General features: G+C 41.3%; 2 protein-coding genes across 2 annotated transcripts; both read right to left on the bottom strand.

The window, feature by feature from the left end:
- Positions 1 to 634: 634 nt before the first annotated feature.
- LOC134859434 (myoblast determination protein 1 homolog) lies at positions 635 to 4,733 on the bottom strand. The gene is made up of 3 exons (XM_063875919.1): positions 4,059 to 4,733; positions 2,788 to 2,866; positions 635 to 2,223 (listed from the first exon to the last, which is right to left on the bottom strand). Exons 1-3 carry the CDS (start codon positions 4,638 to 4,640, stop codon positions 2,051 to 2,053), a joined length of 834 nt encoding a protein of 277 aa, XP_063731989.1. The 5' UTR covers positions 4,641 to 4,733; the 3' UTR covers positions 635 to 2,050.
- A 1,536-nt stretch (positions 4,734 to 6,269) lies between these two features.
- On the bottom strand, positions 6,270 to 13,101 carry zgc:172145 (Ferritin light chain, oocyte isoform-like). The gene is made up of 2 exons (XM_063906088.1): positions 12,784 to 13,101; positions 6,270 to 7,767 (listed from the first exon to the last, which is right to left on the bottom strand). The coding sequence occupies exons 1-2, from the start codon at positions 12,943 to 12,945 to the stop codon at positions 7,477 to 7,479; spliced, it is 453 nt and encodes a 150-aa protein (XP_063762158.1). The 5' UTR covers positions 12,946 to 13,101; the 3' UTR covers positions 6,270 to 7,476.
- Between the last annotated feature and the right edge of the window lie 1,234 nt (positions 13,102 to 14,335).

Consider the following 14,335-nt stretch of genomic DNA (forward strand, 5'->3'; position numbering starts at 1 on the left):
GTAAAGGTTATAAGGCCCAGCAGAACTCAGTGTGACAGAAACCTCTGAACGTTGAGCTGCTCTCAGATCCCTTCGGTGTCTGGGATGATTTAGAAAGTGAAGAGTTTTTAGACTCAGAATCACACTGGGCTGTTTTTCTAGGTTTTCATGTGATGCATTTCACTCGAGGCAAACCTTTTTGGCATACTTACTCAAAACTGGTCTAGACATATAGAAGCTAATAAGCTTTTCATTTGAATCTCTGAAAACACCAAAGCCTCTGTGGACTGCAGTTCTTCGGAACGACCACAGGATGGCGCTGCAGGTCTAAAGGGAGGATGGCTTATTTTAATATCCAGCCTGTGGTTTTTAATGAACAGATTGCCGAATAGAAACCAGAATGGTACCTGTGTTTTTAGGGGAGAAAACATCCAAAAGCTGATGAAAACAATCATAATGTTTAAATTATTCTGTGTTAATAACCACAAGTGTATAGAGTTAGAGTTAAAAAAATACCAGTGGAAATATAATTCTGTTTTTTAATTTCTTGGTGCAAAATATTAAGGATTTCTTTTGAGATTCTGCCTCAAAATAAACTTAATTTTAAAAGAAAAATTAACTAATTGCTCATCATAAAATAATCAGTTCAAAGAAATGAATATCTCAATTTAATTTAAATAAAGTTGTTATATCTTATGTACATTTCAAAACAAGTTACATTAAAGCATTATTTAAAATAATAAATGTACTCTATGTACCATTAAAACAAATACAACATGTATTAAAATGTAAATAATCCTGAGGCCTGAAAGCCCCCAAATTCACCATCAAATTTGAGTTTTTTTCAGAAATTAAAAAGCAGAGTCGTGATTTTTTTTGTATAAATAATCAGTTTCATTTATTAGTCATAAGACTGTCACTCAGTTTTCAGGTGTATAAATATAAAGTTTAACATTTTCACAACAAACAAACAAAAGCACGTACAGACGGAAACATTAAATACATAATTAATACTCCGAACAAATCAGCTCTTATTTACATCATATGTACAGAAACAGAAAAGTGGTCCTCCGCTGCAGTGAATGAAAACATCAAATAATAATCATTGGTTTTAACTTCAACAGGAAGCAGAACGACTCCCACGCTGTGTTATTACTCACTGCAGCTTTTCTACAGAAATCTGCAGTGTTGCATGACATATCTTTAAAATATCACTGGATATTATTGCAGTTGTTTTTCCTCCCGAGGGAATCAAACAGCTGGGGCTTTTTTTTACGACTTCAGATGGACGAAAGTGGAGGAATGTAAATGGATGTTTTTTTTTGGCCTCCGTTCTTCATCAAATAGACTTTTTGCACAGAGAGGAAGAAAATAATCCATCTGGACGAGTGACTCTAAAAGAGCCTTTAAAATAACTTCTCATAACTTAAAATAAAATAAAAATACAGCAAGAACTGAACTGAGTTGTAGCCATCACTTAGCGTGTGTACAAACTACATTTCCCAGCATTCATAGTGCTTTTTACATCTAAAAGGCACTTTTCTAACAGCAGGAAAGAGAATATCAGAGGATAAATATACTGAAGTATGGAAGGTAATTAATGCCAGGAATATATCTGACCTATGGGAATTTGGGAATGAGAAAATCAACTTTAAATGTCTACTCAAAAAAATATGAAGATTTTCTAAATGAATTAAATGACACAACTTTATCTTGAAATAATTATTTGTATTTTTTTGTTGAAACTAATATTTGTTATACTTATTTAAGAGCTGTTTTAATTAAGACTGAATTCAAATAGAAAAATACACTTTTGCTAAATCTTGTTCTGCACATGGAGTTTGCTCGGTAGTTATAAAATCTATAAAATCTGATATAAAATACTCCACCTATGGACAAAGACTTTTGCAATAAGTAAATGGGTCTTAAGTTGTTACAAATTATTTCCCAATAATTCTCATTTTCTTGGCACGAATGGGCTTCCATACTTTCTGAAGGAATCTGATGCACACAGGTTGTGGACACTCAGGTCAGCCCGGATTAAATTAAACTCAAAGGTAGTGAAGGGGGTCTATAGGACTTGGTAGATCAGGTTAGGGTCCTGGATGGGAGTCTGGGTGGGGGCCTGGGTCTGGTCTGGCCCCGGAGCTTCGGGGGCCGAGGGCCCGTCAGTGGAGATCCGCTCCACGATGCTGGACAGGCAGTCGAGGCTGGAGACCACGGAGCTGCGACTCTTCAGAGAGCCTGCGACACAAAACACAGATCAACGTTAAAATCTGAAATATATTCTGAATAAAGCTTTTCATTTTCAGGGTTTCTTCTATTTGTTAAACGACAAAACGTGTTTATTAAAACTATAACACATATTTACTTTAAATGTAAAACTTTAACAATTATTTAACATTTAAAGAGCTTTTTTATGTAAAACATGAAAAAGATCCCTTTAAAAAGCGTTATCTGCTCCACCCTTCCTTTGCTTTTACAGTTGAATAGCCTAAGTCTCGTCTCAAATGAATTTAACCAACTGGTACTATATTATCTATCATATATTTATCTGACACAGAGCTCAGTTTTTATCTGTTTGTTCCTGCTCAGATACAGAATATAACTAAACTACTAAATAACCAACGAACTAAAATAATCACCGTACAACTTTTGGCCTTGTTGACGTTAAAAAAGAAAACAGAATTCATTTAAGAAGTTTTATTCATCCCTCTTTTATGTGGCAGAATTACTGGCCTGTAAGCTGGAAATATCATCGCTGTTTTGGCATTAAATGTTATATTAAGTACTTTTGGGGGGTCTTACCGTTTTGTTTCTCGGAGAAATACGAGCTTTCATAATTTCCTCTTCTGTTGGACTGGCAGCTGGGGCCGGTGAAATCCGTCTGGAGAGGAGAAGGAAAAAGGACATACATTTAGAAATAAGTTCCAATTAAATTCCTGCATTATTTATTATGAATAAATCCTGATCTTAGGCCTTAAATCAATTTCCAAAAATCGTCCAAAGAAAACCCTGGTTAATGAGTTCAAATGTAAAAAAAGACGAAAATATCAAAACCGTTCAAAAAAATACAGGATTTATACTTTAAATAAAATCCCAACACATTACTATCCGTATTGTATGCTGCAGGAATACTACCATGTTATATATTCACAAGTAATCCTTTTTAAATCAAATATTTTCGCAGGATTTTCATGGAAAGTAAATCAAATTATTGTCAAAAATGTATGAAAACGTGTTTCGATTCATTCGTTAAATACGTTTTATCAACACTATTTGAAATCCTCTACAATTAAACAATCGAGAGTGAAACAACGGACAACATCCCTGCATCGAAGACAGAATAAAAGCTCTCTAACGAAATGTATAAAGCTTTAGTTTCAGCTAAAAACTAAAGTATAAAAAAACTCCAGAGCGTAAAACTGAAACTTAATTGCAGATAATAATAAAGACGGAATACTGAGAGGTTACAGGACCTGAGCACAGCTAAACATCCATTCAATCTGATCAATGATAATAAAACACATGTAATGGGATGTCTTAAAGTATACATCGTGACAATCCAATTTAATTAACGATATGTTGTGAAATTAATAAATAAACGAATGAAACTTAAACTACGACTGTGGAGAAACCAAGCTAACATCCCAACATGCCCCCGGTGCTTTAGAGAAGACCTGAGAGGGTATCTGAGCTTCTGTGTCCCGTAGAATAAATACAGGCGCAGGGATGGGAAGAAAGCACATTCACCCAGAGAAACAAATAACAACATAAACCAAACTAAGTAAAGCGTGTCCATGCGTAAAGACGCACTGGAGAAACTCTTGGACAGTTTAAAAAAAAGGAGCCAACAAAAACCCCGAAATAAAACTAAGAAACTCAACGAAGGTAAGTCAGGATAAACTTCTGTACACGTTTTCTATGCGAAGCCAAGGCCCAGAGCTCCTCTTCGACACTCAAATAAAGCTACAAAATAAAAACACTTTTCCGTGCGTAAAGGCGCAGTGGACAAACTCTTGGACACCCACTCTGAGGGCTGTCACCAGTCGCATGTTTGACAGCTGTCTGAAACTCACCATGCCGTCGGAGCAGTTGGACCGGGGGCTGGAGGCGTCCGAGTCCCCGCTGTAGTGCTCCAGCACCGGGTAGAAGCTGTCTTCCTGCCCGCCCCCGCCGCGCAGCAGCGACTGCAGGGACTCGATGTAGCTGATGGCGTTGCGCAGGATCTCCACTTTTGGCAGCCTCTGGTTCGGGTTTGCAGAGGTGCACCTCTTCAGGTTCTCGAAGGCGTCGTTCACCTTGCCCAGCCGCCGCCTCTCGCGCATGGTGGCTGCCTTCCTCCGGTCCGCGTTGGTGGTCTTCCTCTTGCAGGCCTTGCAGGCCCAGAGCAGGCAGCGGCCCGCCTGGTGGTGCCCACTGGGGGCCCGGACGTGCTCATCGTCGTGGTGATGGTGGTGCATGGAAGAGGACGGGGAGGAGGAAGAGGAGGAGGAAGAAGGGGAGGGTGAGGGAGAGGAAGCGTCTGGCTTCAGGAGGCCCACATGAACCAGCCGCGGGTCCAGGTCCTCGAAGAAGTGCATGTCGCTGGTGTTGAAGCACGGGTCGTCGTAGAAATCATCTGCGGCCGGGATGGGGAAAGAGATATCCGAGAGCTCCATGATCACACCCAAAAACACCACCGAAGAAGAAGAAGGGGGAAAGAAGAAGAAAATCCAGAGAGTCTCTGAGTCTTTTTTGGGGGGGAATGTAGAGTCCTTCACTCTTCTGTCCTCTCAGCTGTTGACCTGGAGACTCTTATACCTGGGACACCCCGGGGGGCGTGGTCAGGGCTGTAACGTCAGCTGGGATCTGACCAATCGGCGAGCACAGGGAGGGGTTTACAGCTTCACGGTAATTAGTGTACAATTACCCCTAACAGAGCAGTAACAGCGGGGCAATAAACTGGGGGGGGGGGGGGGGCAGTACACATGTGCGAGGGTAAATACTGTCAGGAAATATTAAGGACTTAAATCTGGGGGTGTTTTACATTATTGTGGCTGGATTTCAGTTTTTATTTTATTGCTTTATCTTAGTTTTTAAATATATTGTATTTAATATTTTAAGTCAAACTGATTTTAAATCAAATTTAAATGCATTTTTTCTTGTTGGAAAATCAGAATAAAATCAAACATTTGGAGAAAACTTAATGTAGTTGAGGCCTAATATCAGGTTTAGGCCCTATGAAATAATAATACGTTAAAAAGTTTTTAAAAAATCAGGAATGAAATGTAATAAAAGTGTTTTAAAAACGAAAAGTAATAAAAACAAATTATGAAAATATGAATCAAAACAATAAAGAAAACAGAAAGAGAATCTGATGTTCAAAACATTTTATTTTCCTGAATCTTGAAAGGAATACAATATTAAAACATACTTTTTTAGAAATAGGTCAATTTTATAATCTTGATGTGTTAAATCAGCATAAATAATATAAACCATCTAATTGGGGCAAAGTAGTATAAAATAAAAAGAGCTGGTCCTTATCTGACAGAAATGACCGTTTAAATGTGAGCTGGATATCATCAAGATCCTGACATTTTTCAACTTGTTATTATAAATTAAAAAACAGCTCCAAACACAAACACATTTAAAACCAAAACATCTTGATAATAATCTTTTTTTTAAACTATTTTATTTTATTATTGTATCATTCCTCTGAAGCTTACCTTTATTAAGAGATACATCACATCTAAAATAAGCAGAAATCCTTCACAGAAGGCCTCATATTTCATAATAAGCCACACACTGATTGTTTTAAAGAGTGTAAATGCATAAGTGTGAGGTTATAATAATAATACTTTAAATGTAACTGAGAGATTATTAGACCTCCTCCTCCCAGCTGCATTACCAGACACATGTTAAATGCAGATTATTTATAATATTTATATGTATGCATCAGACCCCTGCAGTACCCACAGGCTGCAGCCAGAGGGCGCTACAGAGCTCACCTCTGCAGAGACCCTCCCCAGTCCTCAGTGACAGATGGTTAGGAGAGGATGCTTTAAGTGTTTGAGGGAAATATTCAAAGCCTCCACTCAAAGGATTATCACTATCACTGCAAAACTGATTGACAGGTCTTCAAATACGGGACCCCCCCCCCCCCCCCCCCCGACCCCCCACCCCACAACAACTACATTACAAATTAAGCTGCTAATAAAGGATGTGTAAATATCAGTGTGATACAGCACATCTAAATGACAAACTCTGAAATGTACCTGTAATTAAAAGGTGAAAAATGCAAATGAATCTTTAAATTCACTGGTTTTTATTTTAGGAGAAAACAAAGTGCAACAAATGTTTGATGCATTCCTCAATTATGAGATTTTGGATTTTGTTTTTTTCCAAAGCATGTCTTCTTTCAGACTGGTGGTCCAAAATCCAAAATCCACATTTCAGATTATATATAACTCACTGAGGCTTCACTGTATATTTACCTGTATTTTACGTGTTCAAAAGTCCAGAATTTAACTGATGGAATAAATGAATTACTCCGAAACAGTCTTCATTACTTTATTTCCAAAAGTTTTAACCATATTTTTGGGGAACAATTACAATGTTCTGGATGCTAAAACATGCAGGTAACACAAACCCCATTCTCGTATAGCAAACATTGGTTTTCATGACAAATTCAATAAATATATTTTCTAACTTTAAAAAATAGTGCACAACAAACTCAGAATAAAAAATAGAAACTCTGAAAACAAGGTGAATAAATAATACAAAACAAAGTCGGAAACATTTGTATAAATACTTTAAAGACGTGTAGAAATGTTCAGTTTAAATCTGATTACACAAGTTTTAATCGAGCAACACATACATTTCTATAGTTGCTCGGTATTAAATATATTATAACCTTCAAATATAATTAGATATGCATTGAATACCTGCTCTGATTTGAACTTAAAATACATTTATTCCTAAATAATGTACCTTTCATTACAAAAAACTCAGTGCTAACTTGTGCTAAGCTAGGCTAAAGTGGAGGCAGTGAGACGACACTTACATCTATCAGTTAAAAGTGCTCATTTCATAAAAGAAATGAGCACTTTTAACTTTTGTTCACGTAGAAAAATACAACATATAAATCTGACGGCTCTGAAGGAATGGAGTTTGTTGACCTTTTAAAAGAGCTAGGCTCGCAGTTTCCCCTTGTTCTCAGTCGTTATGCTAAGCTAGGCTAATCTACTGGAGTCAGTGAGACGACACTCTTATCTTTACTCTGAGGAAAAACATCTATAATGCTGAGAGCTCCTCCTGCAGCTCGATGAAGATAAATTCCCAAGCCCCCCCGTCCCCTCAGTGGTGCAGCCCAGGAGCTAGGCTCGCAGTTTCCCTTCGATTCCAGTCTTTGTGCTAAGCTAGGCTAATTTCCCAAAATGTCACTGTGGTCTAAAATCTTACACAGGAGAAGTCTGACATTAATGCTCTGCAGAGCATTCCAAAACATTACAATAACTATCTGGAGAGCTCCTCCTGCAGCTCGTTGAAGATGAACTCCCCGAGCCCCCCCGTCCCCTCGTTGGTACAGCCCACCCTGCGGGCGCTGGTCATCAGGTCTCCCAGCACTTTGAGGCGGTGGACCCGTGGAGACAGGAAGTGGCCCTTCACCAGGCTGGCGGTGTTCGGGTCCCCGAGGCTCCGGGCCAACAGGCTGAGCTCCAGCAGGGCGGAGAGCTCCTCCTTCAGCTGGAGGCGCAGCAGCTCCAGGGCCGGGAGCAGGGAGGAGACCCCCTCACATAGGGGCTTCTGGAACCAGAGGAATCATCTCAGTAATAAACCACAGCAGAGGAAACCTCATCAGATCCTGTTGGCCGACGCCAGACCTTTACACCAGGACATCTTCCACTTCCTTTTTCACAACGTCGACTTTATTCTGAAAGTTTGATTTGAATCCCAACATTTTGACTTTTATTTTGAAAACGCAATTGTTTTAATTACAGCACACACACACACACACACACACACACACACACACACACACACACACACACACACACACACACACACACACACACACACACACACACACACACACACACACACACACACATTATTCCTCCTGAATATTTTATAATCAACCACCGATCTTCAGCTTCTTCATAAACGAGACCTACAGAAGTTCTGATGGAACAGTGGAGGAGGGGGGGGGGGGCACTCTGAGAGGCGGATAACAAGGTGTCCCAAACTGCTGCTGACGGGGCCCCGGGGCCTCGGCCCTGAAACGATTTCGCACGACTCATAAACGGGGGCCGGTGGTCGGGGGCCTCGAGGTGCCACCGCTGCCGCTCCGCCATCTGGAAACCCCATCAGCTCCTCCTCTGCCGCTCAGTGAGCTCGCCAATTTTACGGAACTCAGGAGAGAAATCTACACCGGCCGGCTTTAGGCCAGGCTCCAGGGGTTTAACCTCCCTACCTCTCTCCCTCCCTCCCTCTCTACCTCTCTCCCTCCCTCCCTTCCTCCCTATCTTCCTCCCTTCCTACCTTTCTCTGTACCTCTCTACCTCCCTCCCTATCTCCCTACCTCTGTACCTCCCTCTCTCCCTCCCTATCTTCCTCCCTCCCTCTCTCCCTCTCTATCTCTCTACCTCCCTCCCTATCTCCCTACCTCTGTACCTCGCTCTCTCCCTCTCTATCTCTCTCCCTCCCTCTCTCCCTCTCTATCTCTCTACCTCCCTCTCTCCCTCTCTATCTCTCTACCTCTCTCTCTACCTCCCTATCTTCCTCCCTCCCTCTCTCCCTCCCTCTCTACCTGTTTCTCTACCTCCCTCTCTCCCTCTCTATCGCCCTCTATACCTGTCTACCTCCCTAGCTCTTTACATCCTTCCCTCCTTTCCTCCCTACCTCCCCTCCTTATCCGGCCTCTTGGTATCGACCCTTTTTGTAGATAGTTCTACTTTACTCTCCACTTTTCAACTTCATTTTCAACTTTACTCTCGACATTTCCGGCTTAATTCTAGAAACTTTGACTTAACTTTAGACATTCCTTCTTTAATCTTGAGGAAGTCAAGAGTCAAGACGAACTGTGGTCAAGTCAAAATGTGACCTTTATTTTTAGGACCAGAGTCCAAATGTCTAGAATAAAGCGGATTTGTTGAGAATAAGATTAGCATGCTCTAGATATTTCACTTTCACTGACATCTCATCTTCATTTCCATGAACTTTTACCTAACCTCATTTACCCTAAATCATCCACCTCTAATGCCAGTCCTCCAGGGTTAAACCTCCCCTCCCCCCGGCCTCTTGGTATCCCCCCCCCCCCCCCCCAACAAAATGACGATCTTATTTGCAAAATGAGATCTCTGCCATTTGGAGGAAAACCAAGAAGGCCAGAGCGATGGAGGACACCTGCTCCGACAGCATGAGGGATGTAGCAGGAGGGGGAATAAATCCTGCTGAGGAGACGCTCCGGGAGTAAAACGAGACCGCTGTTACAGACTGCAGCTCCTCTGTCTCACAGATAGAGTTCAGATCGTAAATTTAGAGTCAAAACGGATCCACAAATCAGGTCCCGGATCACATGAACCTCCCCCCGCCTGCTGAGGAGGCTTCAGGCAACAAGCACTGACCTTTGACCCCTGAGTGTAATAGCAGTTATCTCAAGTATTATGCAACTCTGACAAACTCATACTTCGACACCCGAACATCAGCAGGAGAGGACTCTTTAAAGTAGAGACACTACATACTGACATACACCTGAACATCAGCAGGAGAGGACTCTTTAAAGTAGAGACTCTACATACTGATATACACCTGAACTTCTAGTCGAGGAGAGTGACTTTTATATTGAAACACCATATGTTATTACCTGACACACAGGAAGGACCACAAAGTAAACCACATACTACACACACCACTAAACACACACAAACCAAAGTAAACACACATACTGATTATATCACACCCGACTCAGCAGGAAGAGACTACTTTAGAAAGTAGAGGACACTAACATACAGTTAAACACCTGACTCAGAGGAGGGCCTCTTTAAAGATATTCGCACGACTACATAACGGGCTATCACCTCGAATCCATCGCGCGCCGACGGAACCTTCTCTTCGTCAGAGCTCGCCAATTTTACGACTCGAGAACATCACGGGGCCGCTTTAGAGCTCAGGGTACCTTACCTTCTCCTGCTCTCCACCTCCTCCTCCTTTCTACCTAGACTCGCCTCCTTTTAAGTAAACACTACATACTGATACTACACCTGAACATCCGCATGAGGGACTTCCTTTATAATCTCTACATACTGATATACACCTACCATTCGCTATTGAGACCTCTTTTACTATACTCTACATACCTCTACTACACCTCTACATCATCAGGACTCTCTTCTATAGACTCTACATACTGTTACCTCACTATCCTGACCTCTTTAATGACCTCTACATACTGTTTTACCCCTACATCACAACGACTCTTATACCGTATTAGAACATCTACATCTATTACCCTGACATCACCAATCGGACTCTTTATACGTAGATGACTCTACTTTACTGATCACACCTGCAACTCATTCAATAGAGACTCCTTATTGTAGAGACACTTACATACTTAGACATTCCCTTAACTATCAATCAGACGAGACTGTTAAAGTAGAGAATTACTATTTACATGACCAATCAATCAGAAAGGATCTTGTAAATAGAGCACCATACATACTGATCACACTGAACATCACAGTGATGTCGATGACTTTAATAGAACCTCATATGATACTAAACATCCACTAATGCCAGAATCTTTAAACCTACCGACCCTCTTGTATCCACCCCCCCACAAAGGACTCTTATTAAATAGAGACTCTGCATTGAGAAACCAAGAACCAGAGGAGGAGGACACCTTCACAGATGAGGATTACAGATGGGAATACACCTGCAGAACGCAGGAGAGGACGCTTTACAGAACTGCTTACCTCTGTCTCAAATAGAGTTGCACCTCTAATTGAAGTAGGTCCACCATGGCCCTAACCTCCTCCCCTAGGGCCAGGCCGCACTGCTTAAACTGAGGTAAGCGATCCAGGTTAGCAACCGACAAACTCATCTCATCCGCCAACACACAGGAGGCTCTTTAAAGTTGGCCATTCACATACTGTTTACCTGACTAGGTTCATGTTCACACTAATAAATGCTCAAAGTAATACTAAGTTTCTGTTTACAAGTTTCACTAATAATCTGAAATATTCATTATTTCAGTATATTTTTCACTTTTTCGTTGAAAGATTTATTCAAAAGAAATACATTGTTTTTCCTAAACAACGAGAATTTAGGAAATCATCTATTAACGTATCTAGAATAAACTAGTGTCTGGGGTAGAATACATTTTCAAAACACCATGGCCCAATTGTGGCGTCTTACATTTGTAATACTTGTCATTAAGACGAACGCTGTTTCGTTTTCTTAGTCTTGAAATTATACATATCAATTCAGTAAATGAAAAAGATCTTGTATAACAAAAATTATAATTACTTGATATGATATGTTTTTTTTTGTGTGATGCAATGACCAACTACACCTGAATCATTCACATGGAGGATCTTTTAATGAATAATGCTGATTCAAATCGGGGAAGGACGTTTGTCGATGTCCTAACTTGTTTTATGCTAGCAGAGGGACACTTTAACAGAAGGAAGATTTTGATCCCGACTCAGGGATGCAAGATGTTAAATTTAGATTAAATGTTCCGTGAAATAGCGGAAAGGACTCAGTAGTGCCCATACTTTCCACTACATCTGAGGTGGATTCTTTAAATGAGACATCCTATATCACACCTCGACATGGCTCGAGACTCTTTAATAGAGCTCTACATCTCGATCCATACCCTGACTCACAGGCGTGGCTATCCTAAGAGGACACTCTGCTGATATCACTGGAACATCAGCGGAGGGAAACAGTAGTTACATACTATTCACCTCATACGGAAGGATCTTAGTCGGACACTACAGATTAGCCCGCAACATTGCGCAGAGTGCCAAATAACTACATACTGTATACATGACTCAGCAGGGAGCCCTTTAAAGTGAGAGGACACTACATCTGATATACCTACATCGTGCGTTTAAAGAGAGAATACATATGATCACTGAACATCAGCAATGAGACACAAAGCAACTCATTACATAGTGATTCTGACCAGCAGTGACACTTAATAAATCTTAATGTCCTTCAAATTCTTCATTGAATAAGTGAGTGTTCCACTTTCGGCGACGCTCAGCGAAAAGATGACGCGGTCAGACGCTCTTTTGACTCCGCTCAAACACACGGCCTGCAATAACATACATTCAGAGCGATGGCAGAGAGGAAAGGGAAGAAGACTTGGTTTCTGCAGCTTTTAGTAAACGCTGCTCGTGTTTCCTCAAGCTGCTGAAGGTTTTATAAATGCTGCATGTGTTGAAGAGCTGCTGGAGATGTTCCTCCTAGTGTTCTGGGACGTGCTGAATCCTTGGCACCTGTGGGCCACCGTACTTTGTGTTCAGTTAATGTTTTTTTCATTTTGTATTCAACAACACTGAAAGCAGCAAAAGACAGGACTGAGTACTCTTTAATATATCACAATTAATATCAATGTCCTCATGGTGCAGCACGAGTATAGAACCTTATGTTTGTTTAAGAGAAATGAGTAAAGTTGATCTCTGTACTTTCACTTGTAATGGAGTATGTTTAGACTGTGGTATTACTATTACTCAAGTTACAGCTCACTTCCTCCACCTCTGAGTAAATGTGTGTAGTATATTTGTAGTATGTGGTGGTCGTGTCTCCTACCAGAGCCTGCAGCCGGTACCCTCCGCCCCGCAGCATGCTGCTCACCGCGCACAGAGCCTCCTCCACGGGGGCCTGCAGGCTGCGTGATGCCCGGCTGGAGCTCTGGTGCTCCGTGCACCGTGGCAGGCTGCTCCTCAGCCTCTTCTCCGCGGGCTCTGCCATGCCTCTGTCCCGGGGAGGAGACGCACGGACCGGACACTTTACTGACACAACACGCGGAGGGGAAATGTTATGAAGCCCCTGATAACCGGAGGCTTCTTCCTCCGTCCAGCCGACCTGAGCCCTCTGCACTGCTTTAGCACGACAGGATCAACTGTTTCCCGGTCAGCTGCTCAAGTTCATCCGGGGCGTTAGAGCTCAGGGCTGCAGCAACAGTTATGTAACAGAATGATAATCATATCGACATGAGGTTCAGGGATGCAGACACACATGCATTCATTCAGTATCTGTTTTTAACATCAAGAAGAAGAGGGAGGGATCACCTGTACTGGGCTGCTTAAACACAGGTGCACTGGAGACTGTAGAGGTCAGTAAAGCTCAGTGCTGGAAGAGGTACTGAGATGGGGAAGTACTCCACTACAAGTGAAAGTCCTGCATCCAAAATCATGCTTAAATAAAAGTGTTTTAACATGTAATCAAACTGTCACACAGATAAAGTCCTCGTTGAGCGGTCAGTGGATGATTAATTGGAGACAGAAGAAGAATAAATGTACTTCTGCTGAAGTCAGATTTAGATTCAGATCCGCGCTATCATCCAAAACAGGGAAAGTATGAGGTCAAAAAACAATAGGATAGCATACATGAAAAGACCCCCCCATTATAAAACACATTGGAGAAGCCATAGGGTCAGATCAAGCAAAGGGCAGTCCACTTTCAGGTTTAGAGAGAGGCTGACAGAGTGAAATAAGTTGGATAAAAGGAGATGAGAGGGGTATATAATGAATATGTATAAAGCAACGATAGGGCTGGTGAAGATTCTTCCAAAGTTCTGTTGGGTCTGTCTGGCTTCTTCTCAGTTTCGGGCCTTCATTCAGGCCTTTGTCTGGACTCACGTACTCAGATCTTGTACTTGAGTAAAAGCAGAAGTACTCAGACCCTTAAGTAAAAGTAGAAGTACTCAGATCTTGTACTTGAGTAAAGTAGAAGTACTCAGATCTTGTACTTGAGTAAAAGTAGAAGTACTCAGGTCTTGTACTTGAGTAAAAGTAGAAGTACTCAGATCTTGTACTTGAGTAAAAGTAGAAGTACTCAGGTCTTGTACTTGAGTAAAAGTAGAAGTACTCAGGTCTTGTACTTGAGTAAAAGTAGAAGTACTCAGGTCTTGTACTTGAGTAAAAGTAGAAGTACTCAGATCTTGTACTTGAGTAAAAGTAGAAGTACTCAGATCTTGTACTTAAGTAGAAGTACTCAGATCTTGTACTTGAGTAAAAGTAGAAGTACTCAGATCTTGTACTTGAGTAAAAGTAGAAGTACTCAGGTCTTGTACTCAGATCTTGTACTTGAGTAAAAGTAGAAGTACTCAGATCTTGTACTTAAGTAAAAGTAGAAGTAC

This window comes from Eleginops maclovinus, chromosome 2, assembly GCF_036324505.1.
Source record: "Eleginops maclovinus isolate JMC-PN-2008 ecotype Puerto Natales chromosome 2, JC_Emac_rtc_rv5, whole genome shotgun sequence".
In the NCBI taxonomy this organism is placed as follows: Eukaryota; Metazoa; Chordata; class Actinopteri; order Perciformes; family Eleginopidae; genus Eleginops; species Eleginops maclovinus.

Excerpts from the sequence above, each read along its gene's own strand:
- LOC134859434 (XM_063875919.1), bottom strand. The coding sequence starts at position 4,640 with ATGGAGCTCTCGGATATCTCTTTCCCCATCCCGGCCGCAGATGATTTC. Across the intron at positions 2,867-4,058 it reads CCAACTGCTCCGACGGCATG|ACGGATTTCACCGGCCCCAG; the intron begins GTGAGTTTCAGA and ends TCTCCTCTCCAG. Across the intron at positions 2,224-2,787 it reads TTTCTCCGAGAAACAAAACG|GCTCTCTGAAGAGTCGCAGC; the intron begins GTAAGACCCCCC and ends TTTGTGTCGCAG.
- zgc:172145 (XM_063906088.1), bottom strand. The coding sequence starts at position 12,945 with ATGGCAGAGCCCGCGGAGAAGAGGCTGAGGAGCAGCCTGCCACGGTGC. Across the intron at positions 7,768-12,783 it reads GGTACCGGCTGCAGGCTCTG|AAGCCCCTATGTGAGGGGGT; the intron begins GTAGGAGACACG and ends CTCTGGTTCCAG.